At 48.9% G+C, this 17034-nt stretch overlaps 1 protein-coding gene and 1 long non-coding RNA gene across 5 annotated transcripts; one reads left to right on the forward strand and one right to left on the reverse strand.

The window, feature by feature from the left end:
• Window positions 1-8304: 8304 nt before the first annotated feature.
• On the forward strand, window positions 8305-13945 carry KRT1 (keratin 1). Of its 4 annotated transcripts, XM_035729182.1 has the most exons (11): window positions 8305-8641; window positions 8687-8931; window positions 9979-10193; window positions 10523-10583; window positions 10999-11094; window positions 11264-11428; window positions 11561-11686; window positions 12255-12475; window positions 12936-12970; window positions 13088-13246; window positions 13289-13945. In XM_035729182.1, exons 1-11 carry the CDS (start codon window positions 8305-8307, stop codon window positions 13468-13470), a joined length of 1842 nt encoding a protein of 613 aa, XP_035585075.1. In that variant the 3' UTR covers window positions 13471-13945. The 4 variants fall into 4 exon arrangements, with proteins under 4 accessions (XP_035585075.1, XP_027448171.1, XP_027448172.1 ...); XM_027592370.2 differs by having other exon boundaries at window positions 13088-13945; XM_027592371.2 differs by having other exon boundaries at window positions 8305-8614; window positions 8657-8931; window positions 13088-13945.
• On the reverse strand, window positions 9898-10780 carry LOC113921573. The gene is made up of 3 exons (XR_003519725.1): window positions 10734-10780; window positions 10485-10613; window positions 9898-10170 (listed from the first exon to the last, which is right to left on the reverse strand). It is a non-coding gene; the product is annotated as an uncharacterized LOC113921573 (long non-coding RNA).
• Window positions 13946-17034: the final 3089 nt, after the last annotated feature.

Genomic DNA, 17034 nt, shown 5'->3' on the forward strand with positions numbered 1-17034 from the left:
TGCAGGCCTCTGCTATTATTCATATCTGGGAAATATTATTTTTATTATTTTTTATTGCATGATCTTAAAAGACCTTGCAGACATGATCTTACTAGTGCTGAAAGTGGCCGCTCGTTCCGAAGTCGTTACACATTGGTTCAGCACGCATTCATTCCGCTCCAGCCGTGTGCCAGGAGGTGGCCTCGGCCCTGGGAATGCAGTGCTGACTGAACGCGTTTCTGAATCTTCAGGTACTCACAACCCAAATGATAGATTATGGCAGAGGGGAAAGTTCAGAGGAAGGAGAAATCAGAGCAATGAGTCTCTGTGGACCTTTTAGCCTGAAGGTGGTCGCAAGGCCTGTCCTGTGGACACAGGCAGACCCTCCATGGCAGGAGCTGTGGGGCCTGCAGTAGGTGCCAATTCTGGGGAAGGGAAGCTTTACCCCAAAGCTTGGCCCTCCTAGAGGGCTAGAAAGTGGAACGGGCCTGGGGAAAACAGTAGAAGTAGGTGAGGGCAGGGCCTCAGGGGAGGGCCCTTCAGACAGGGGGCTAGTCTTCCACAGACTCAAAGATAAGAGAGACTGAATGTGTGTGAGTGAGAGAGGTCTGCCTCCCAGGAGACAGGAGCTCAGAAGATAAGAGACTGAGCCCATTCACCCAGTGGGGGTCCTGGGCAGGGTTTTCTGGAATCCATGCCTCTGGGGGAAGCATAGATGCAGACATTCAAGAATGGAGCAAGTTGGGGCGCCTGGGTGGCTCAGATGGTTGAGCATCTGCCTTCGGCTCAGGTCATGATCCCAGGGTCCGGGATCGGGCCCCGCATTGGGCTCCTGGCTCAGTGGGGAGCCTGCTTCTCCCTCTCTGTCTGCCTCTCTCCCTGCTCATGCTCTCTCTCTCTGTATCTCTGTGTCTCAAATGAATAAATAAAATCTTTAAAAAAAAAAAAAAGAATGGAGCAAGTTAAGCTACCACCTTACCCTATGTGATATTTCTGAGTCTGTGTAAAGGAGTTGCATAAAAGATGTGACCTACTTTCTCCTTCCCTGAAGGAGTACGGATGACAGTTGGGTATGGGATTCATTCAAATATGATTGCAGTCCATATTGATAAGACAGTGTGTTCCCACGCAGGCCCCTACCTTCTCTCTGAGAGGCTTCTCCCCATCTCACCTTGGCAGCAGACCTGTGGGGGAATGGGCTGGGAAAGGAGAGGTGGGCAGAGGGGCTGCCCGAAGGCAAGGAGAGAGGGCATAGACAGAAGCCATGCCACACTTGAAGTAAAAAAAAAAAAAAATCCAAGAGCACGGGACAGGGACGGGGAGAGAGAAAACAGCAGTGGGTATAAACTTGGTTTAGAGTATTCAGCTGCCGATGGTGACAGCGCATGAGCCAACAGCAGTTGGTGGCCAGTGGGGACAGGTGTGGGGACCAGGAAGAGAGTAGTGTGCCAAGTCTACTTTGGCTCTTCTGTAGTCTGACCACTCTGAGGACATTACTAAAGAGGAGTCCATTCAGACGACAGTGGCCAGGACAGTGGGGGTGGACAATCAGAAACCTGGCCACAGGGGGACGCTGGAAGGCCCTGGACGTCTTTGGGGGGAGATGTGACAGTTAACTGCAAAGATTTGAAGAGTTTCCTTGGCAAAGAGGGGTTGACCCCAGCTGATGACCCAGATGAACAGGTGGGAACTGCAGCACATTTGGCTCAGGGTAAGAAGCAATTTTTATTGATCTTGAGACACAAGAGGCATGAGGAGTTGGCACATTTCAAGCAGAGGTTGGCTAACTATCTGGCAGGAGGTTGAGGGAGGGACTGAATGATATGTGGGAATATGTGTATGGCAGCCATTCATCCCTTTGCTGGCCTAAGAGTTCATGTGATGGAGCCTGAGAAAAAAGGAGTTTCACTCTCTATTTTATATTGGGGAAAATTAAGGTCAGATGCCAAGGAATGATCAAGTCATGGAGAGGCCAAGGGCCCAAGGACCAAGAATTGTGAAATGAACCCAAGTTTTCTGACACCACAGACCTAGTCCAGGGTGTGGATGGGATTCTCCCTGGGATCATGCATGCGCATATGATGTGCTTAGGAAATCCAAGCTGACTCTGGATGAAAACACAGGGCAAGGTGGATCAGAGGTCATCTTGCCCATCCTTCTCCTTCTGGGCAATAATTGGGATTGCCCCAAAAGACATGACTCTGCTTTTTCTCTTCAGAAGCCTTGACCTTTTCAATTATGGAGAACCAGGGGACAGATGGAGGGAATCACGTGCCTGAATCCTAGAATATTGGAACAGAGATTCCACGGGGCAGGGGCATGAGAAAGGTAGGGCAAGGAGAGAGGAGTTAGCCAAGGAGGATCTAGGACTCCAAGGAAAGGCCTTGATGTCCTGTTCTGGGCCTGAGCCAGGGCGTTGTTAGCACTAAAAGATGCTGGGAGGAGGCTTCCTGGTATAAACAATACTCCTGTTAGAGACAATGAGATCCCATCAGGAGCAAATGCCTCTCACTGTAGCTCACCCCGGTGACAACAAGGAGCCATCCCATAGCCCTCTAACCATGTACAAAATGCTTCCACATGTGGTATCTCATACGGTTCTCACGGGCCCTGGGGGAGGGCTGGGGGAACACCTGTGGTCCTTCCAGGGGCTAGGAAGCATTCCATCCCTGCTTGTGTTCAGTGCTATTCCCATGGCGCTGATACTCCGAGGGAGAGTCAAGCAGGCCCATCTACCAAGCAACAGAGGGGCAGGCAGGCAGGCCCATCCACCAAACAACAGAGGGGCGGGCAGGAGGGAGCACAGAGGAGGGCAGGAGGCCACTCCCAGGGTGTTTGCCCACAGCTCCTCCAGCTGTGAGGCTGGGGCAGGGCAGCGTGCTCTGGGAATCTAAATTTAATTCCACCAGCTTCTCATTTACATAGATTGTTATCTAGGAACATGGTGACAGGAGGAGCAACCATTGGCTCAATAAAATTCTAACTCTGTCTGACCTTGGACAAGGTGTACGTTTCTGGGCTGGGAAAGTCCTCGATATCAAGCAGCCTGTGAAGAGTGTTGCTTCACCCTCCATTACTGGACCTTTGGCCCAGGATGCATCTTCCAATCATGAGCCATGTGCTCCGAGAGGCCCTCTTCAAGCTTGGTGTAACTCCCATCATTTGGTTGGACCTGCTGCCCTGGTTTTATCAGCTTTCTGATCAGTCCAGGAAACCGTGTGTCTTCAGGTTGATCAACACTCTGTTGAAGACTGAGCTGGGAACTTGGGATGTTGGGAGGACTGGTTCTGAATGTCCCAGTGTCCGTCTGGAAGGGCTTCTGGGGGCTCTGAGGGTGTGTTCCAGCTTCCACACCTGTCCCAGCATGCTCAGCATGGGAATTTGTCCCCACCCTGCAGAACAGGTATTCCACAGTGACAGTAATTCCTAGCTAGCTTAGCCCCCTTGGGCTGCAGTTGCACTCAACATTCCCTCCTGTGTGTGATGGGCCTTACCCTCCTTGTTATAGACTTATGCTCCTTTCCTCCCCCAAGGCTTTCACCCACACAAGATGACCTTATCGCAAAAACTTAAGCTGCCTTTCCAGGTCTTTTTAGTTTCCAGTGAAACAGGGTCTTGTTCCAAAGTTTTTCCTGATTGTTATATCATTTTCTGGATCCTTCCCAATGCAATAGTAAGAGAGAATCCTTCCCTCTTCCTCTATCTAGCATCTACTACACTTTGGTTTCCCTCTAAGGTAGATGTAGTCCCCTCTTTGAGATGAGGAAACTCAGGCTCAGAGAGGGCAAGTGACCTACCCAGAGTCACACAGCTAGAAATTTGCAGTGGGTCAAGAGTGGGTCTCTGGCTGACTCCATAGCTCAGACAACATCCACCTCCCCTCTCCTACATGTTCCTCTTTGGCTTCCTCCTTCCTGGCCTCTATTCAGCTCCAGCACTGCTAGCAAGCCACTGGGGACCTCCTTCCCTTCTATCTGTCCTGAGCAGGCTTCCCTAGTTGGGGACCTCTTCCTTCTGCATAAAAAGCCTCGGCCCCTCCTCTGCTGGCTGCAGGCTTTCCACATCTCACCCCGCCTCCCCATTGTCTGTGACTCTCCTTTATGCCCCCCAGGCTTCAGCTTTCCCCACTCCCCTGAAATTTCTTTCTCCTGTCCCTGGTGGAGTCCTGCAGGGCTGGATGGCTTGTCATTGCATGTCTCTCTTCAACTCAGTCCCATCCTGCAAAAAGCTATCAAAACATCACCACCCCTGCTCCTGCCCACACCCACAGTCTGCCTGTGGCAGCTTCGTCCCAGTGATCGGTTCCGGGGTATGTGTGTGGGTCCTCGGGATTGGAAGTGCTCTGGCACTCTGATATCCAGCACGAATGGGGGTACCCTTCAGGTGCAGGGGACTGTGTGGGAAGCTGGAGCAATTGGCATTCGAGGAGGGCATCCAAAGACACAGAGGACTTAGTTTTGCTTTCAAAAGTCTTCCAGAGCAATTGAGGGACTAGCAAACACACACACACACACACACGTGAATATGTACTTGAATCTGGCAGCAACTGAGCTTAGAAAAAGAAACCAATGGAGCAGCCGAGTGGCTTTAATCAAGGAAAACTCCCTGGAAGAGTGGGCCTTGTCCACTGCCTGGCGGAGCAGGGAGATGTAGGCATTTGCTCTCAAGGCCTGAGGGACAAATCCAGATTCAGGCCCAAGTGCTCAGGAACGGAGATCGTGGGTGGTCCCAGAGCTTGCCTATGAGTAGAAGTTTGAAGTGGGTCACTGACAGGCTGGAAGACCCATCAGGGAGAGAAGAGTGTGAGTGGGTTTGTCAGATGGAGAGGAACAGAGGAAGAGGGAGAGGGTTGAATGGTTTGGGTAAAGCATGGGAGTGGGAAGGTCAAGATGTGAGGCTCAGCGAGTGGGTGGCAGGAAACCTGTAGGCCCTAGGGGCAGGCCCATGACACGAGGAGCCCTTTGGGATAGAGGCAGGCATGTTCTCGAAGTTTGACAGGCTTGACCTGTCAGTTCCCAGCTGGGGGCATGTCTTTTAACCTCCATGGACCTAAGTTGTCTCTTCTTTAAAATGGGGCTAATCCTAGTGACCATGGTGAGGACCTTGGGTAATGTTTAGATGAGACGCGGCTCCTAGCTCATAGTCGGTGCCTGTGGATGTGGCTGCCTCTCTCCTCTTTCATGCTCTCTGTATTTTATAAATGCAGGGCCCGCAAGGAAGCCAGGAGGAAGGGTGCATGGCCCACACCTTTCTCCCACATTTGCCTTTTATTATCACTGCACACTGACCGTGGTCCTGGGGACATGGCAGGCAAGGATGAGCTGGGATGGCTGGTGGCGTCGCAGCTTCCAGACCCGCTGGGCTCCCGCAAAAGTGAGCCGTGGGAACAGAATGGGAGTTTGATTGAGAAACTGGATGATCCCCAGGAATGGATCTCATGACTTGGACACATGTTTTGACTTCGTTGGGTTTGCCTTCTCACGTGTTTGATCGGCGGGTTAGATGGTGTGGTCTTTGAGTCCCTGTAGATGGGAATATTCTGTCATCGTCTGACACTCATGTACAGGAACCTGTTCCACTTGCCTGTCCTTGAGCCTCTTCTCAGGTTTAGAAGGAAGAACACTTGAACTGAAACCAGGAAACTCGGGTTCTAGTCCCAGATGTGTGTTTTCTGGGCTGGAGTGTCTAAGCAAGTCCCCTCATCTCCCTACGCCTTGGTTTTCCACTTTGTAAAATGGGTGCAAACAGTCTGACAGCTTCGTTCTCGTGGTTCCCGTGGGCATAGTATTGGTGTATGCGCTCGGTCAGGTGAAGTGCACAAAATGTCAGCTGATGGTGATTTTTATACCTTCTCGTTTCTTCTTTTCCCTCTGACTCTCCCTCCTCACCGTAGCCCCTACAGTAAGTTTTGCAGCTCTGTAAATTGTCTATCAATTGTCTGACTGTCCACCTCTTGGCTTTTACTGTCAGTTTCTCAGTTTGGGGATGGAAGCACGAGTCCCCGAGAGATCTGTTGCTGGCTGGCAGAGGCGAGAGGATAAACACACACATGTACACACACACACACACACACACACACACACACACACGCACACACAGGGGCACACCCCTCCAAACTGCTAGAAGGAATCAATGTGCAGAGCGACATGTCTCACAAGGGAGTGTGCTGAACTAGAAGAATTTTGATTGCCCGTCAGGAGGTGATTAGGCAACAGTCATTACCATGCCAAGACCGTCCCAGGTCCCATTATTCCTAGTTAGGAACAAGATCTGAATTACTCATTCCCCAGATAGATGACGGGTTTAGCAGCCCACAGATGTTAGTGTTAGAACCGAGTCCCAGACAACAGCATCACAAAGATGAGGGGCGAGAGGGGGACCAGTGGAGAAGTGAGGGGCACTTTCTGGAGGAGGGTGTGTGCAAAACCTGTGGGAGAAGGGAAGGGACAAGGCTCAGCGGTGAGGTGGGGCTGGGAAGGGCTGACATCCAGCTGTGCTGCTTTAGGAGCACAGGGCTCCCAGCCGGAGGGTCTTCTCCCCTGTGTCTTGTATCCCACAGTGGGGACCTCCCACACAGGCCTGTGATTTACCACTCAGAGCTGCGCAGAGCCCACTGAACTTCGCGCTGGCTTCTCACCGAGTCTTTCAATTAATTCTGTGTTCATGTGCAAGTGTGGGGAGCAGGCTGGGCTTCGAAGGAGTCTCAGAACGGAAGTCTATGGAGGGCTCAGGTCATTCCAGATCTCAACCCCGCTTCTGTCCATTAAGACTGATCAAGGGGTGCTCCTCCAGGAGGGCCCCTGCGACTTCCTGGCCAGTTGCTATGCAGTTTGGACACCCTTGCACCTGGATAGAAGTGAAATCTGCCCACTGAACTCTGCGCCTGCAATCCCCTCTTCTGTGAATGAGTTGAGGCACTTTGCAAGCGCTTGCGTGTGCCTGGGGCCAAGGATTCGAAGGGATAGGATGGGCCTCCTGCCTTGGAGCTCTCTGTGGCAGGAAGCTGCCTGTGTCGCCTGGCTTTACACACAACGGCCAGCACACCCCAAAGTCATTGCCGTGGTGTCGTACAACACACTGGTTAGGATCCCGCACACTGTCACTCAGCATCTTCAGTTCAACTCCCCGCTATGCCCCTTACCACCTTTGTAAATTGGAGCTTTGGTGCCTCAGTTTCCCTGTTTTAAAAACGGATAGCACGATAGCATCTGTCTCAGAGCTGTGAAAATGAAATAGGAGAATACACATAAAAGCTGTAGAACAGTGCCTAGTACTGCGCCAGTTTTTCATACGTCTTAGCTATTTATCATACCTGTTACTATTGCCATTACTATTGTCCGGAAACAGTTTTCACTTCTCGGATCAGGCTTTCCAGACTCGCATCATTGTCCTCCCCCCAAATCTACAGTCGTCTCTCCATGTCATCTGGTGTCAGGCTCCAAGCCCCCTGTGAAGCCTCACTTCCATCCCTTTGCTTTACAGAATGTATGGACTAGGTTCTACCCGTTACCTCCCAGCTCTCTTGGCTTTTCCCACCGGCATTGGCATGCCCTCCATTTGCACCACTTTCCTTTTGCTGGCATCTCCATCTCCTGCCCCAGCCTGTCTCTGAGGAAAAGGAACAACCAGCAAACTTAGAAAAGAACATGTCTTTTCCTCAGACCCTTCCAGAGCACCTGCCCATCCATCATATTCTCTGCCAGTGTCTCTTCCTATAATATTAATGCACATGTAATAAAAATAAGTTCTTTTAATTTTTCACTTATTAAAGTCTTATTCGAGGTCAGGGGATATGACTTGGTGAGCTCTGGGCTCTAGAGAGCAATCTCAGAAATGGGCCGGAGAGTTCCTCCTCTGATTCGAGCATGAGGAGTTGCCCCTGCCAGGCCTGAGGGGACAGTGCGCTTAGCAGCTTACAAGGGCAAGGCAAGAATGGGGACATACATATCTCTGTGACAGGAGGTTATGAAATCTTACCAAGAAGCACCAGGTGGCAAATGCAGGGTCCTATTTTCCCAAAGCCACAAGCACTTGAAGAGAGATTTTGTCTGATAAAATGATTACCACACGATCGATCTTGCACACACAGCAATTTTGAGAGCTATCCTGGGAGTTAGGTGTGTAGTGTTTATCGTATTGTTGAGGCTCGTAAAAATCTTGTATGGCTGCAGGCAAACCAAACCCTTGACAGGCTCTGCGTCCCGCTGACTCGAGGACCAAGCCCAAATGCACTCCCTGTATATAAGGGACAGTCTCTGTGCTTGGGGTAGAGGAGTGTGAGCTCCTTTCCTTTCCCGACTTTGCTCCAACTCTCTCCAAGGCAGCATGAATCGAAACTTTAGTTCTAGGTCTGGGTTCCGGAGCGGAGGGGGCTTCAGCTCTGGCTCTGCCGGAGTGGTCGGCTTCCAACGCAGGACCACTAGCAGCTCTGTGCGCCACAGCGGGGGAGGTGGTGGGAGATTTTCAGGGGGAAGATGTGGAGGTGGTGGCGGTGGCGGTGGTTTTGGAAGTCGAAGCCTTGTCAATCTTGGTGGCAGTAAGAGTATCTCCATAAGCGTGGCCAGAGGAGGTGGACGTGGTGGTTTTGGTGGTGGTTGTGGTGGTGGTGGCTTTGGGGGTGGCGGTTTTGGTGGTGGTGGCTATGGAGGCTTTGGCAGTGGAGGTGGTTTTGGTGGAGGTGGTTTTGGTGGAGGTGGTTTTGGAGGAGGTGGTTTTGGTGGAGGTGGTTTTGGTGGAGGCGGTTTTGGTGGAGGCGGTTTTGGTGGAGGCGGTTTTGGTGGAGGCAGTTTTGGGCCTGTCTGCCCCCCTGGTGGCATACAGGAAGTCACCATCAACCAGAGCCTTCTGCAACCCCTTAATGTGGAGATTGACCCTGAGATCCAAAAAGTGAAGACTCGAGAAAGGGAGCAAATCAAGTCGCTGAACAACCAATTTGCCTCCTTCATTGACAAGGTGAGTTTATCTGCCTAGGGCACATGTGGAGGGCTGCTCTTGGTCCATTTGAGATTGCTTGGGTTTCAGCCTCAAGTTTCTGTTTGGATATTTTGTGGAATTGTCTTCTAGGAGATATGTTAGAAGTATTCTTGTGAATGATTCTAATGACTAAACTCTCTCTTGAACAAAGAGGTCGTGGGCTACATAAGTGTGGGTCAATGTGACATCACCTTAAAGTATCTTTTCATTCAGCTCTTGAGCTGAATTGGGACTTACATATGGTGAATGAAGGCAAAAGAACTAGGGCTAACTCAGCTTTGTAGGGTGCAAATGAGAGTTCTGGAAAGGTCTTCCTAACCATAAAAAAGGAGTTGAGGGTGAATAGAGTGCACTGTGATATTGTAGTGGAAAGGATGTAGTAAGTCAGCACCAAACATCTTTTGCTTTCAGGAGAGGAGCTCTGCCTTCTGAAAATGTTACCTTGGTACAAGTTTCTTTTTTATACTTATACTCTGAGTATCTGCTCTGGAAAAACATGTAAACCATTTCTTATTTTTTGCTTAATCATCAATAATGTCAACTCAAAGTCATCCACAACAGATTTCAAATTCTATTTTGGATCTCCCCAACATACCTCTGAATGTGTGAATGCTTACAGAATGCATACCAATGTTTATGGCAATCTACCTAAAAAAAAGGTTGAAAGGCAAATCTCTTAAGTATCATGTAACCACTTCAAGTGTAATTGCAGTAATTTTATATAGGGCTTTGCTGTTTGGTATTTGTCTAGTTACTTCCTTTGAAATTTCTAGCTGCAACAGTATAATAATTACCCTTCTCAGGAAATTAAAGCTTCTGTGAATTCACAGTGAGTTAGATTTTGTTATAAAAAAATGATGCTAACTTGATCTTCCTATTTCTCTGCCATGTCCAGGAAAACAGGACTTGAAGGAACAAATTCTTTTCCAAATGAGGCATGGGTCTCACTGTGGGGTAGCTTATGGCACTCAGTGGCCAGTGGACTCCATTTCTGCATCAGTCAGTAATGGCGGCTTGTGTTCTCAGGTGCGGTTCTTGGAGCAGCAGAACCAGGTGCTGCAAACAAAATGGGAGCTGCTGCAGCAGGTAGACACCTCCACTCGGACCCACAGCTTAGAACCCTACTTTGAGTCCTACATCAACAATCTTAGAAGGAGAGTGGACCAACTGAAGAATGACCAGTCTAGGATGGATTCGGAATTGAAGAACATGCAAGACCTGGTGGAAGATTACCGGCACAAGTAAGGAAGACTGGCCAGGCAATCCCTGACTTGTGTTCTAAAATATTTCCTGAAAGTGGCAAGCTAAGGTTATGAGTCTTAAGCTAAGACAATATGTAGTGATATCTTTTCTTAGGTTAGAAGCCAACTAATTTGGCATTTTCAGAATTCTTCCTCTTCTTAGAAGCTGGAAACAGCTTAGTAGTTTTGTTGCTCAGGAGGAAGGGGTGGCCAAGCTGTCCTAGGCTAATAACGGGAGGCAATGACAGCTAATACCAATCTCAGTGGGGGAAGCTGAACTTCAGGTCTCACCTTCTCCAAATATCGAAATCCCTCTGATTTCCTTGTAGGTATGAGGACGAGATCAACAAGCGGACAAATGCAGAAAATGAATTTGTTACCATCAAGAAGGTGAGCAAATCTGTAGAATGGACCTCACATCTGAAATAAAGAATGCAAGAGGGACTCCAATTACTAAGCAGAAGGAAGTCATGATGTGGAGAACCTGGTGGGGGCCTGATGAATAGCCGAATAGAGTTTGCCCCCGACATTATCATGGACCTGGGCTTATCCAGGCTATTTGCTTCTCCAGCTCTCTCAGGCCTTCATGGAGGAGGTAGGGAGGCAAGTTCTCAGCGACTCAGGCGAGCTGTCCTGTGATTGTGATTCTAAGGGGTGGGGCAGTCTAGGGATTGTGATCCGCCTGGAGTAGGAAGGTGTGGAGGAGACTCCAAATGCTTGTTCTACTTGGAGAGGCCCCTTACACCTAGTGAGAAGGACTTGCCCTGGGAAGAACATGACTTCACGATGTCCATTGTTCCTCTAGGATGTGGATGCTGCTTATATGACTAAGGTGGACCTTCAGGCCAAAGTTGACAACTTGCAGCAGGAAATTGATTTCCTCACAGTGCTCTACCAGGCAGTAAGTCCTCTGCTTCCGACCATGTTTACCCAAATGAAGAGCCTCTGAGCCTGCACCCATCACTATCCAGAAGAACAAAGATATATCTTCCATCTCCTGACTCCTCCCTCTGTCTAAGTTGTGTTTTATTTTAACACTGTAAGAGTCACTGAACTATTATGTCTTGCAGGAGCTGTCCCAGATGCAGACTCAAATCAGCGAAACCAATGTCATCCTGTCCATGGACAACAACCGCAGCCTGGACCTGGACAGCATCATCGCTGAGGTCAAAGCTCAGTATGAGGAGATCGCCCAGAAGAGCAAGGCTGAGGCTGAGGCGCTGTACCAGACCAAGGTGAATGAGCCAAATGTCTAGCCAGTTTTCCTGAAATGTCTTGTCTTGCTGTCCTGTGTTTTCTCTTATATTTGTATGTGTGAGCCACGGTATGCTCTGCCACATCTAATTGACTTTATCCACCATCTTTAGTATGAAGAGCTCCAGATAACCGCTGGCAAGCATGGGGACAGTCTGAAAAGTACAAAGATGGAGATTTCAGAGCTGAATCGGGTGGCCCAGAGACTGCGATCTGAAATTGATAGTGTCAAGAAGCAGGTACTTGTTCCCTCCTTCTACTGCTCAGCTATAGCTATATGGCATTGGGGAAGGAGGCTCAGGTAACTGGAGGACACTTTCCTAGTGTTGAATCTTGCAATCCACTCCAAGCCTTTGGTGATCATTCTGGTTTCCACAATTGAGCTTTTGTGCTGGGTTCTCTTTAGGGAAGCTTGTGAAAATGACCTGGCAGAGAAATGGATGTGATGGTCATGATTGATCTAGCTCATGATGCAAAGACATGGTGAATGAGAGGAAAGGCGGCCAGGAGGTTTCAGGGTAGGAGTTTGGAAGAATGTCAGGTGTGTAAGGGGTAGAGAAGCTTCAAGTCAGGGCCAGGAGAGGCTGTTGCCTTCCCTTTAAGGGCTTTTAAGGAAGTAACGCAGTGACGAGCTATCCAGAGGCAGTGATGTGCTATCCAGAGCCATGAGTTGACTTAAAACTGTTGTGATTCTGTTGGACCCAGGGTAGCAGCCTCACTGAGGTGGACAGAGGAATCTGAGATGAGAAGGCAAGGGTGGATTAGGCGATAGGACAATGTGTAACATAGGAGCTTCTCCTCTCTTAGATCTCCACGCTGCAACAGTCCATCAGTGATGCCGAGCAGCGTGGTGAGAATGCCCTCAAAGATGCCCAGGGCAAGCTGGCTGAGCTAGAGGATGCCCTGCAGAAGGCCAAGGAGGACATGGCCCGCCTGCTGCGTGACTACCAGGAGCTGATGAACACCAAACTGGCCTTGGACATGGAGATCGCCACCTACAGAACCCTTCTGGAAGGAGAGGAAAGCAGGTGAGGACAGAACCCTGGGCAGTTTGGCCATTTCTTATGGTGCTTCTTCCCTTGTAGGCTGACTGCTATCCAGCATGCAGCCAAGGGGCTGCAGCTTGTCCTGGGAAGGGGGAGAGGAGAGGTGCAGGGCGCAGGAGGAAAGACTTGGTCTCATTTTGGGTCCCGAACTTTGTTTGGAGGGCTATCGCATCTCTATGAAGTGCTTTGAGAAGGAATCATTTATCCTCCATCTGGGCTGGCTCAGATGTCAGCTGGCCTAAAGGTCAATGGCACTCGCTTCAAGACTCTTGTCTATCTTCCATGGAGATTTCTCGCTGTGTTTGCACTGAGAAGAAGTTTGGGAGGCCGAGGGGACTGGATCGGGTTTCAGATCAAGTGGGTAGGAGGAGCCCCAAATGAGGAGAATCTCTGCCTCGGCAGCTGGAGAGTCAAGAGGGATTTGCTTTTCTTCCTCCTACAGGATGTCTGGAGAGTGTACCCCGAACGTGAGCGTGTGTAAGTACAAGCCGCTTTCTCGGGGGGGGGGGGGGGGGGGGGGGGGGCGGGGCACGTGCAGGTTTTGCTGGGCTGGAAAGGGAGGTGGGCTGACGATAACTGAGTGGCCCCTTGCAGCTGTGAACACCAGCCACACCACCATCAGTGGAGGTGGTGGCCGAGGAGGCGGGGGTTTCGGTTCCGGAGGCGGCGGCAGCGGCGGCGGCTATGGTTCCGGAGGCGGCAGTTACGGCTCCGGAGGCGGGGGCAGTGGCGGCTACGGCTCTGGAGGCGGCGGCAGCTACGGCTCTGGAGGCGGCGGCAGCTACGGCTCTGGAGGCGGCGGCAGCTACGGCTCCGGTAGCAGCAGTGGGGGCCACAGAGGCGGCTCTGGAGGGGGCAACTGGGGTTCCGGAGGGAGCTCCGGAGGCCGGGGATCCAGCTCTGGGGGTAACAAAACCTCTAGTGGCAGTTCCAGCGTGAAGTTTGTTTCCACCAGCTATTCCAGAGCAGTCAGATAAAGAGGTGTCCTCCATCCTGTTAGCTCTCCCTCACCATCACTACCAAATATGCTTGGCAAGACCAAGGTCAGTTGCCCCAGCCTCGCTGGAGAAAAGAGCTTTCATTAGTTACACCAGTTCACCCCAGTTTCCCAGCTCTTTCCTATCTTCTCTGCTTCCCAAAGAAGCTTTTAGATCAGTGGCACTCTCAGTCCCTCTGGCTATGACCCTGCTTTGTGCTTTACCCAAGAAACTGTTCAGCAATGACCACTACACACATTACATTTCAAAGCACTTCCTTAAGTCAGCCAGATGAAGGCTGGTTAGAACCACAGCTTCTTTGCTGTGCATGGAGCACGTGCTCTGGACACTCCTTAATATCCTCTTTCTTGGAGCAAGCTCTGTGCTGCTTTGATTTTGTATATAAGGTGTGAGCAAGTTGATTGTCTTTTGTGGAGAGGTCTTAAACTGCCCCCTTCCTTGTATTGCTGCAATAAACTGCATTTTGAAATTCTCTCTGAGTCTCAATCTGCGTTGTTCATGGCATTCTCTGTCCTGCGTGGGTGCTTTGTGGGAGGGAAAGAAGACCTTGGAGCCATGTGGCGTATGGGGGAGTTGGGACACATGAAAATGATGGGCAAGATGGGGACCTTGGTCAGGCACCATTCATCTTTAAGCGTTTAATAGTTAAATACAACACACTCTTTCCCAGAGTGTGCAGATATCATGGAGAAATGGAGAGACTGGAGTATTCATCCGAGAAACTTTTATTCGTCTGAGAAGTCTTTCTTGGAAAGGGCAGTGAGTAAGGAGTTTGGGAAGGAGGAGTTTGGTATTGAGAAGAAAGCAAAGTATGGTGTGGAATAGTAATTGGTCATGTGGAACAGTCAGTGACGAGAAGGGCATGGGTACTGCAGGTGCTACAGCCAGAATACAGACTTTGGCTTGGGAGTTCAAGAACCAAGAGTGGTAGTGTATCCATTTCCCCTCTTTCAGGCCCCTACCCAAGGCTCTGTTCAATCTAAGAAGTTCAGTTGTGCACATATAGCTCTTACTTGTGAAGTAGTTCAACGGGAAAGCATAGTGATCAGAAGCATGGGCATTTGAACTCAGATATGCTTGGGTTTGGATCTTACTACCCTATTTGCTAGCTCTGTGATAATGTGCAAGTTACAGACCTCTCTGTACCTCAGTTTTATTATCTTTAAAATGGGGATAACATGCCTTCCTTGTGGGAATTATTGTAAGGATTAACACTGGTATTTTTGATATTGCCATTTTTGATAGTAATGCTGCTGCTGATCTGGCTATTGTAACATTGCTTGTTGGTCTCTAGACAGCTCAGTAGATGCTTGCTCTAAAGACCAATGAACATCAGCTTCCAAGGGGTTCTATGACCATGAAAATGTTAGTCAACTTTCCTGAAGATTAATTTTCATGACCTCCAATTAGGAAAAGTCTTCCTAGCTCTAGTGTCAACCAGAACTGAAGGGAATAAAGAGAGTATAGATCAACAAGAGTATAAGGTACATACAACTTGGTGAGCTATATCTCTCCTCTCCAATCCTGTCTGGACTGATGTGAAAAAGAACAAACTTCAATTCAGAGAAACTGGGTTTAAGCTACTGTGGTATTTAAGGGGCGGGCTGAGGAAAATAATCCACAGCTCACTGGATGTGTGGATCCTTAGACAAATCAGTTGGCCTTTCTGAGCTTCACTTGTCTTGTAGATAAAATGGGGATGAGACTATTTGCCTCTGGACATCAAGAGGATAAAATACATAATGTGAAATGCTTTGTGAATTGCGAATAAGTCATACAGAAGTAGTTGCATGAAATTAAAAGGGAGTGACAAAGAAGTAGAAGACAGCTGGCTGTCGAGGGCACTGAGGAGGGAAGTGCCTTGGCATGGTCACTGTGGCCCAGAGACAACTCTGTAGTGATGTAGAATTGATTTTGGTAGTGCACCCAATTTAAATCTGCTCCTGAGGACTAATATTTGTGAACTAAACACATAAGTGATGGATGTGTGAACCATAATGCCCATGTATTAGTTCATGACATATTCAGTGACTGAAATACCAGAGCTCCCCATCCTGTTAGCAAGATACCTGACTAAACTGAGTTAGTCAGAATAGGTGGCATGGTGATTGTTGATTTAGAACAATGGGAGTTGAGTGGCCTTGAGGGAGATGGTTTACTTTCCTCCACGGGAGAGAAGACTTCTGGGGCCACTAGATACGACACCTGGGATACTACTGAGTGAATGAACCAATGAGAATGTTCTAGTACTCTGGCACACATTTTCTAACTTCTTTCTTGCGTTACAACTTTCTTTAGTTATATTTTACATTGGAGATACCCTTGTTCATCTTGTTTGGACTTGGGTTTTCTTGGTAAGGTCAGACATAAAACACAGACCCTATAATTTACAGTGAAACTTATCAAAACCTGTCAGGTCACAGGACTAAATGAAAACCATGTGTAGGTCAGTATATAATTAGTTGAAGAACTAAATTGACTAATATGAAGTGCATTAGTACTAGAGAGACAGCGAGGAAAAATCTGGGATTCCATTCAGTTCGACAAACAGTTCCTGCACACATACTATGTGTCAGGGACAAGTCCACATGTTCGGGGATACTATGATGAGCAAGACATGGCTCTTGCTGTCAAAGAGCTCAGAGGCTTGGGTGATGGGGTGTAGGCAAATGTGCTGTTACAATGCACCCAACCCAGGCGATGATAAACACACACATAAGGTGTAGAAATGATACATACAAAAGGGATGCATGCAGGGTTTTAGAGGATAAACAGGAATTTGTTGGGCATACAAGGCAGAGAAGGACACTCCAGACAGAAGGAATAATATGGGTAAAGACATGAAAGAATGAAATTACATGAAGTGTTTGATCATCTGAAGGAGCATGAAGTTAGTGACAAGAAATAAGGGTGAACGATGTTTATAGCAGCAATGTCCACAATAGCCAAACTATGGAAAGAGCCAAGATGTCCATCGACAGATGAATGCATAAAGAAGATGTGAGATACACACACACACACACACACACACACACACACACACACACACACACACACACAATGGAATATTATGCAGCCATCAAAAAGCCCTGAAATCTTGCCATTTGTAATGACGCGGATGGAACTAGAGGGTATTATGCTGAGCGAAATAAGTCAATCAGAGAAAGACAAGTATTATATGATCTCACTGATATGAGGAATTCTTAATCTCAGGAAACAAACTGAGGGTTGCTGGAGTGGTGGGAGGTGGGAGGGATGGGGTGGCTGGGTGATAGACATTGGGGAGGGTATGTGCTATGGTGAGTGCTGTGAATTGTGCAAGACTGTTGAATCACAGACCTGTATCTCTGAAACAAATAATACATTATACATTAAAAAAAAAAAAGAAGATAGTAGGAAGGGAAAAATGAAGGGGGGAAATCGGAGGGGGAGAAGAACCATGAGAGACTATGGACTCTGAGAAACAAACTGGGGGTTTTAGAGGGAAGAGGGGTGGGAGGATGGGTTAGCGTGGTGATGGGTATTAAGGAGGGCACGTATTGA

Source organism: Zalophus californianus, chromosome 9, assembly GCF_009762305.2.
Source record: "Zalophus californianus isolate mZalCal1 chromosome 9, mZalCal1.pri.v2, whole genome shotgun sequence".
NCBI lineage: Eukaryota > Metazoa > Chordata > Mammalia > Carnivora > Otariidae > Zalophus > Zalophus californianus.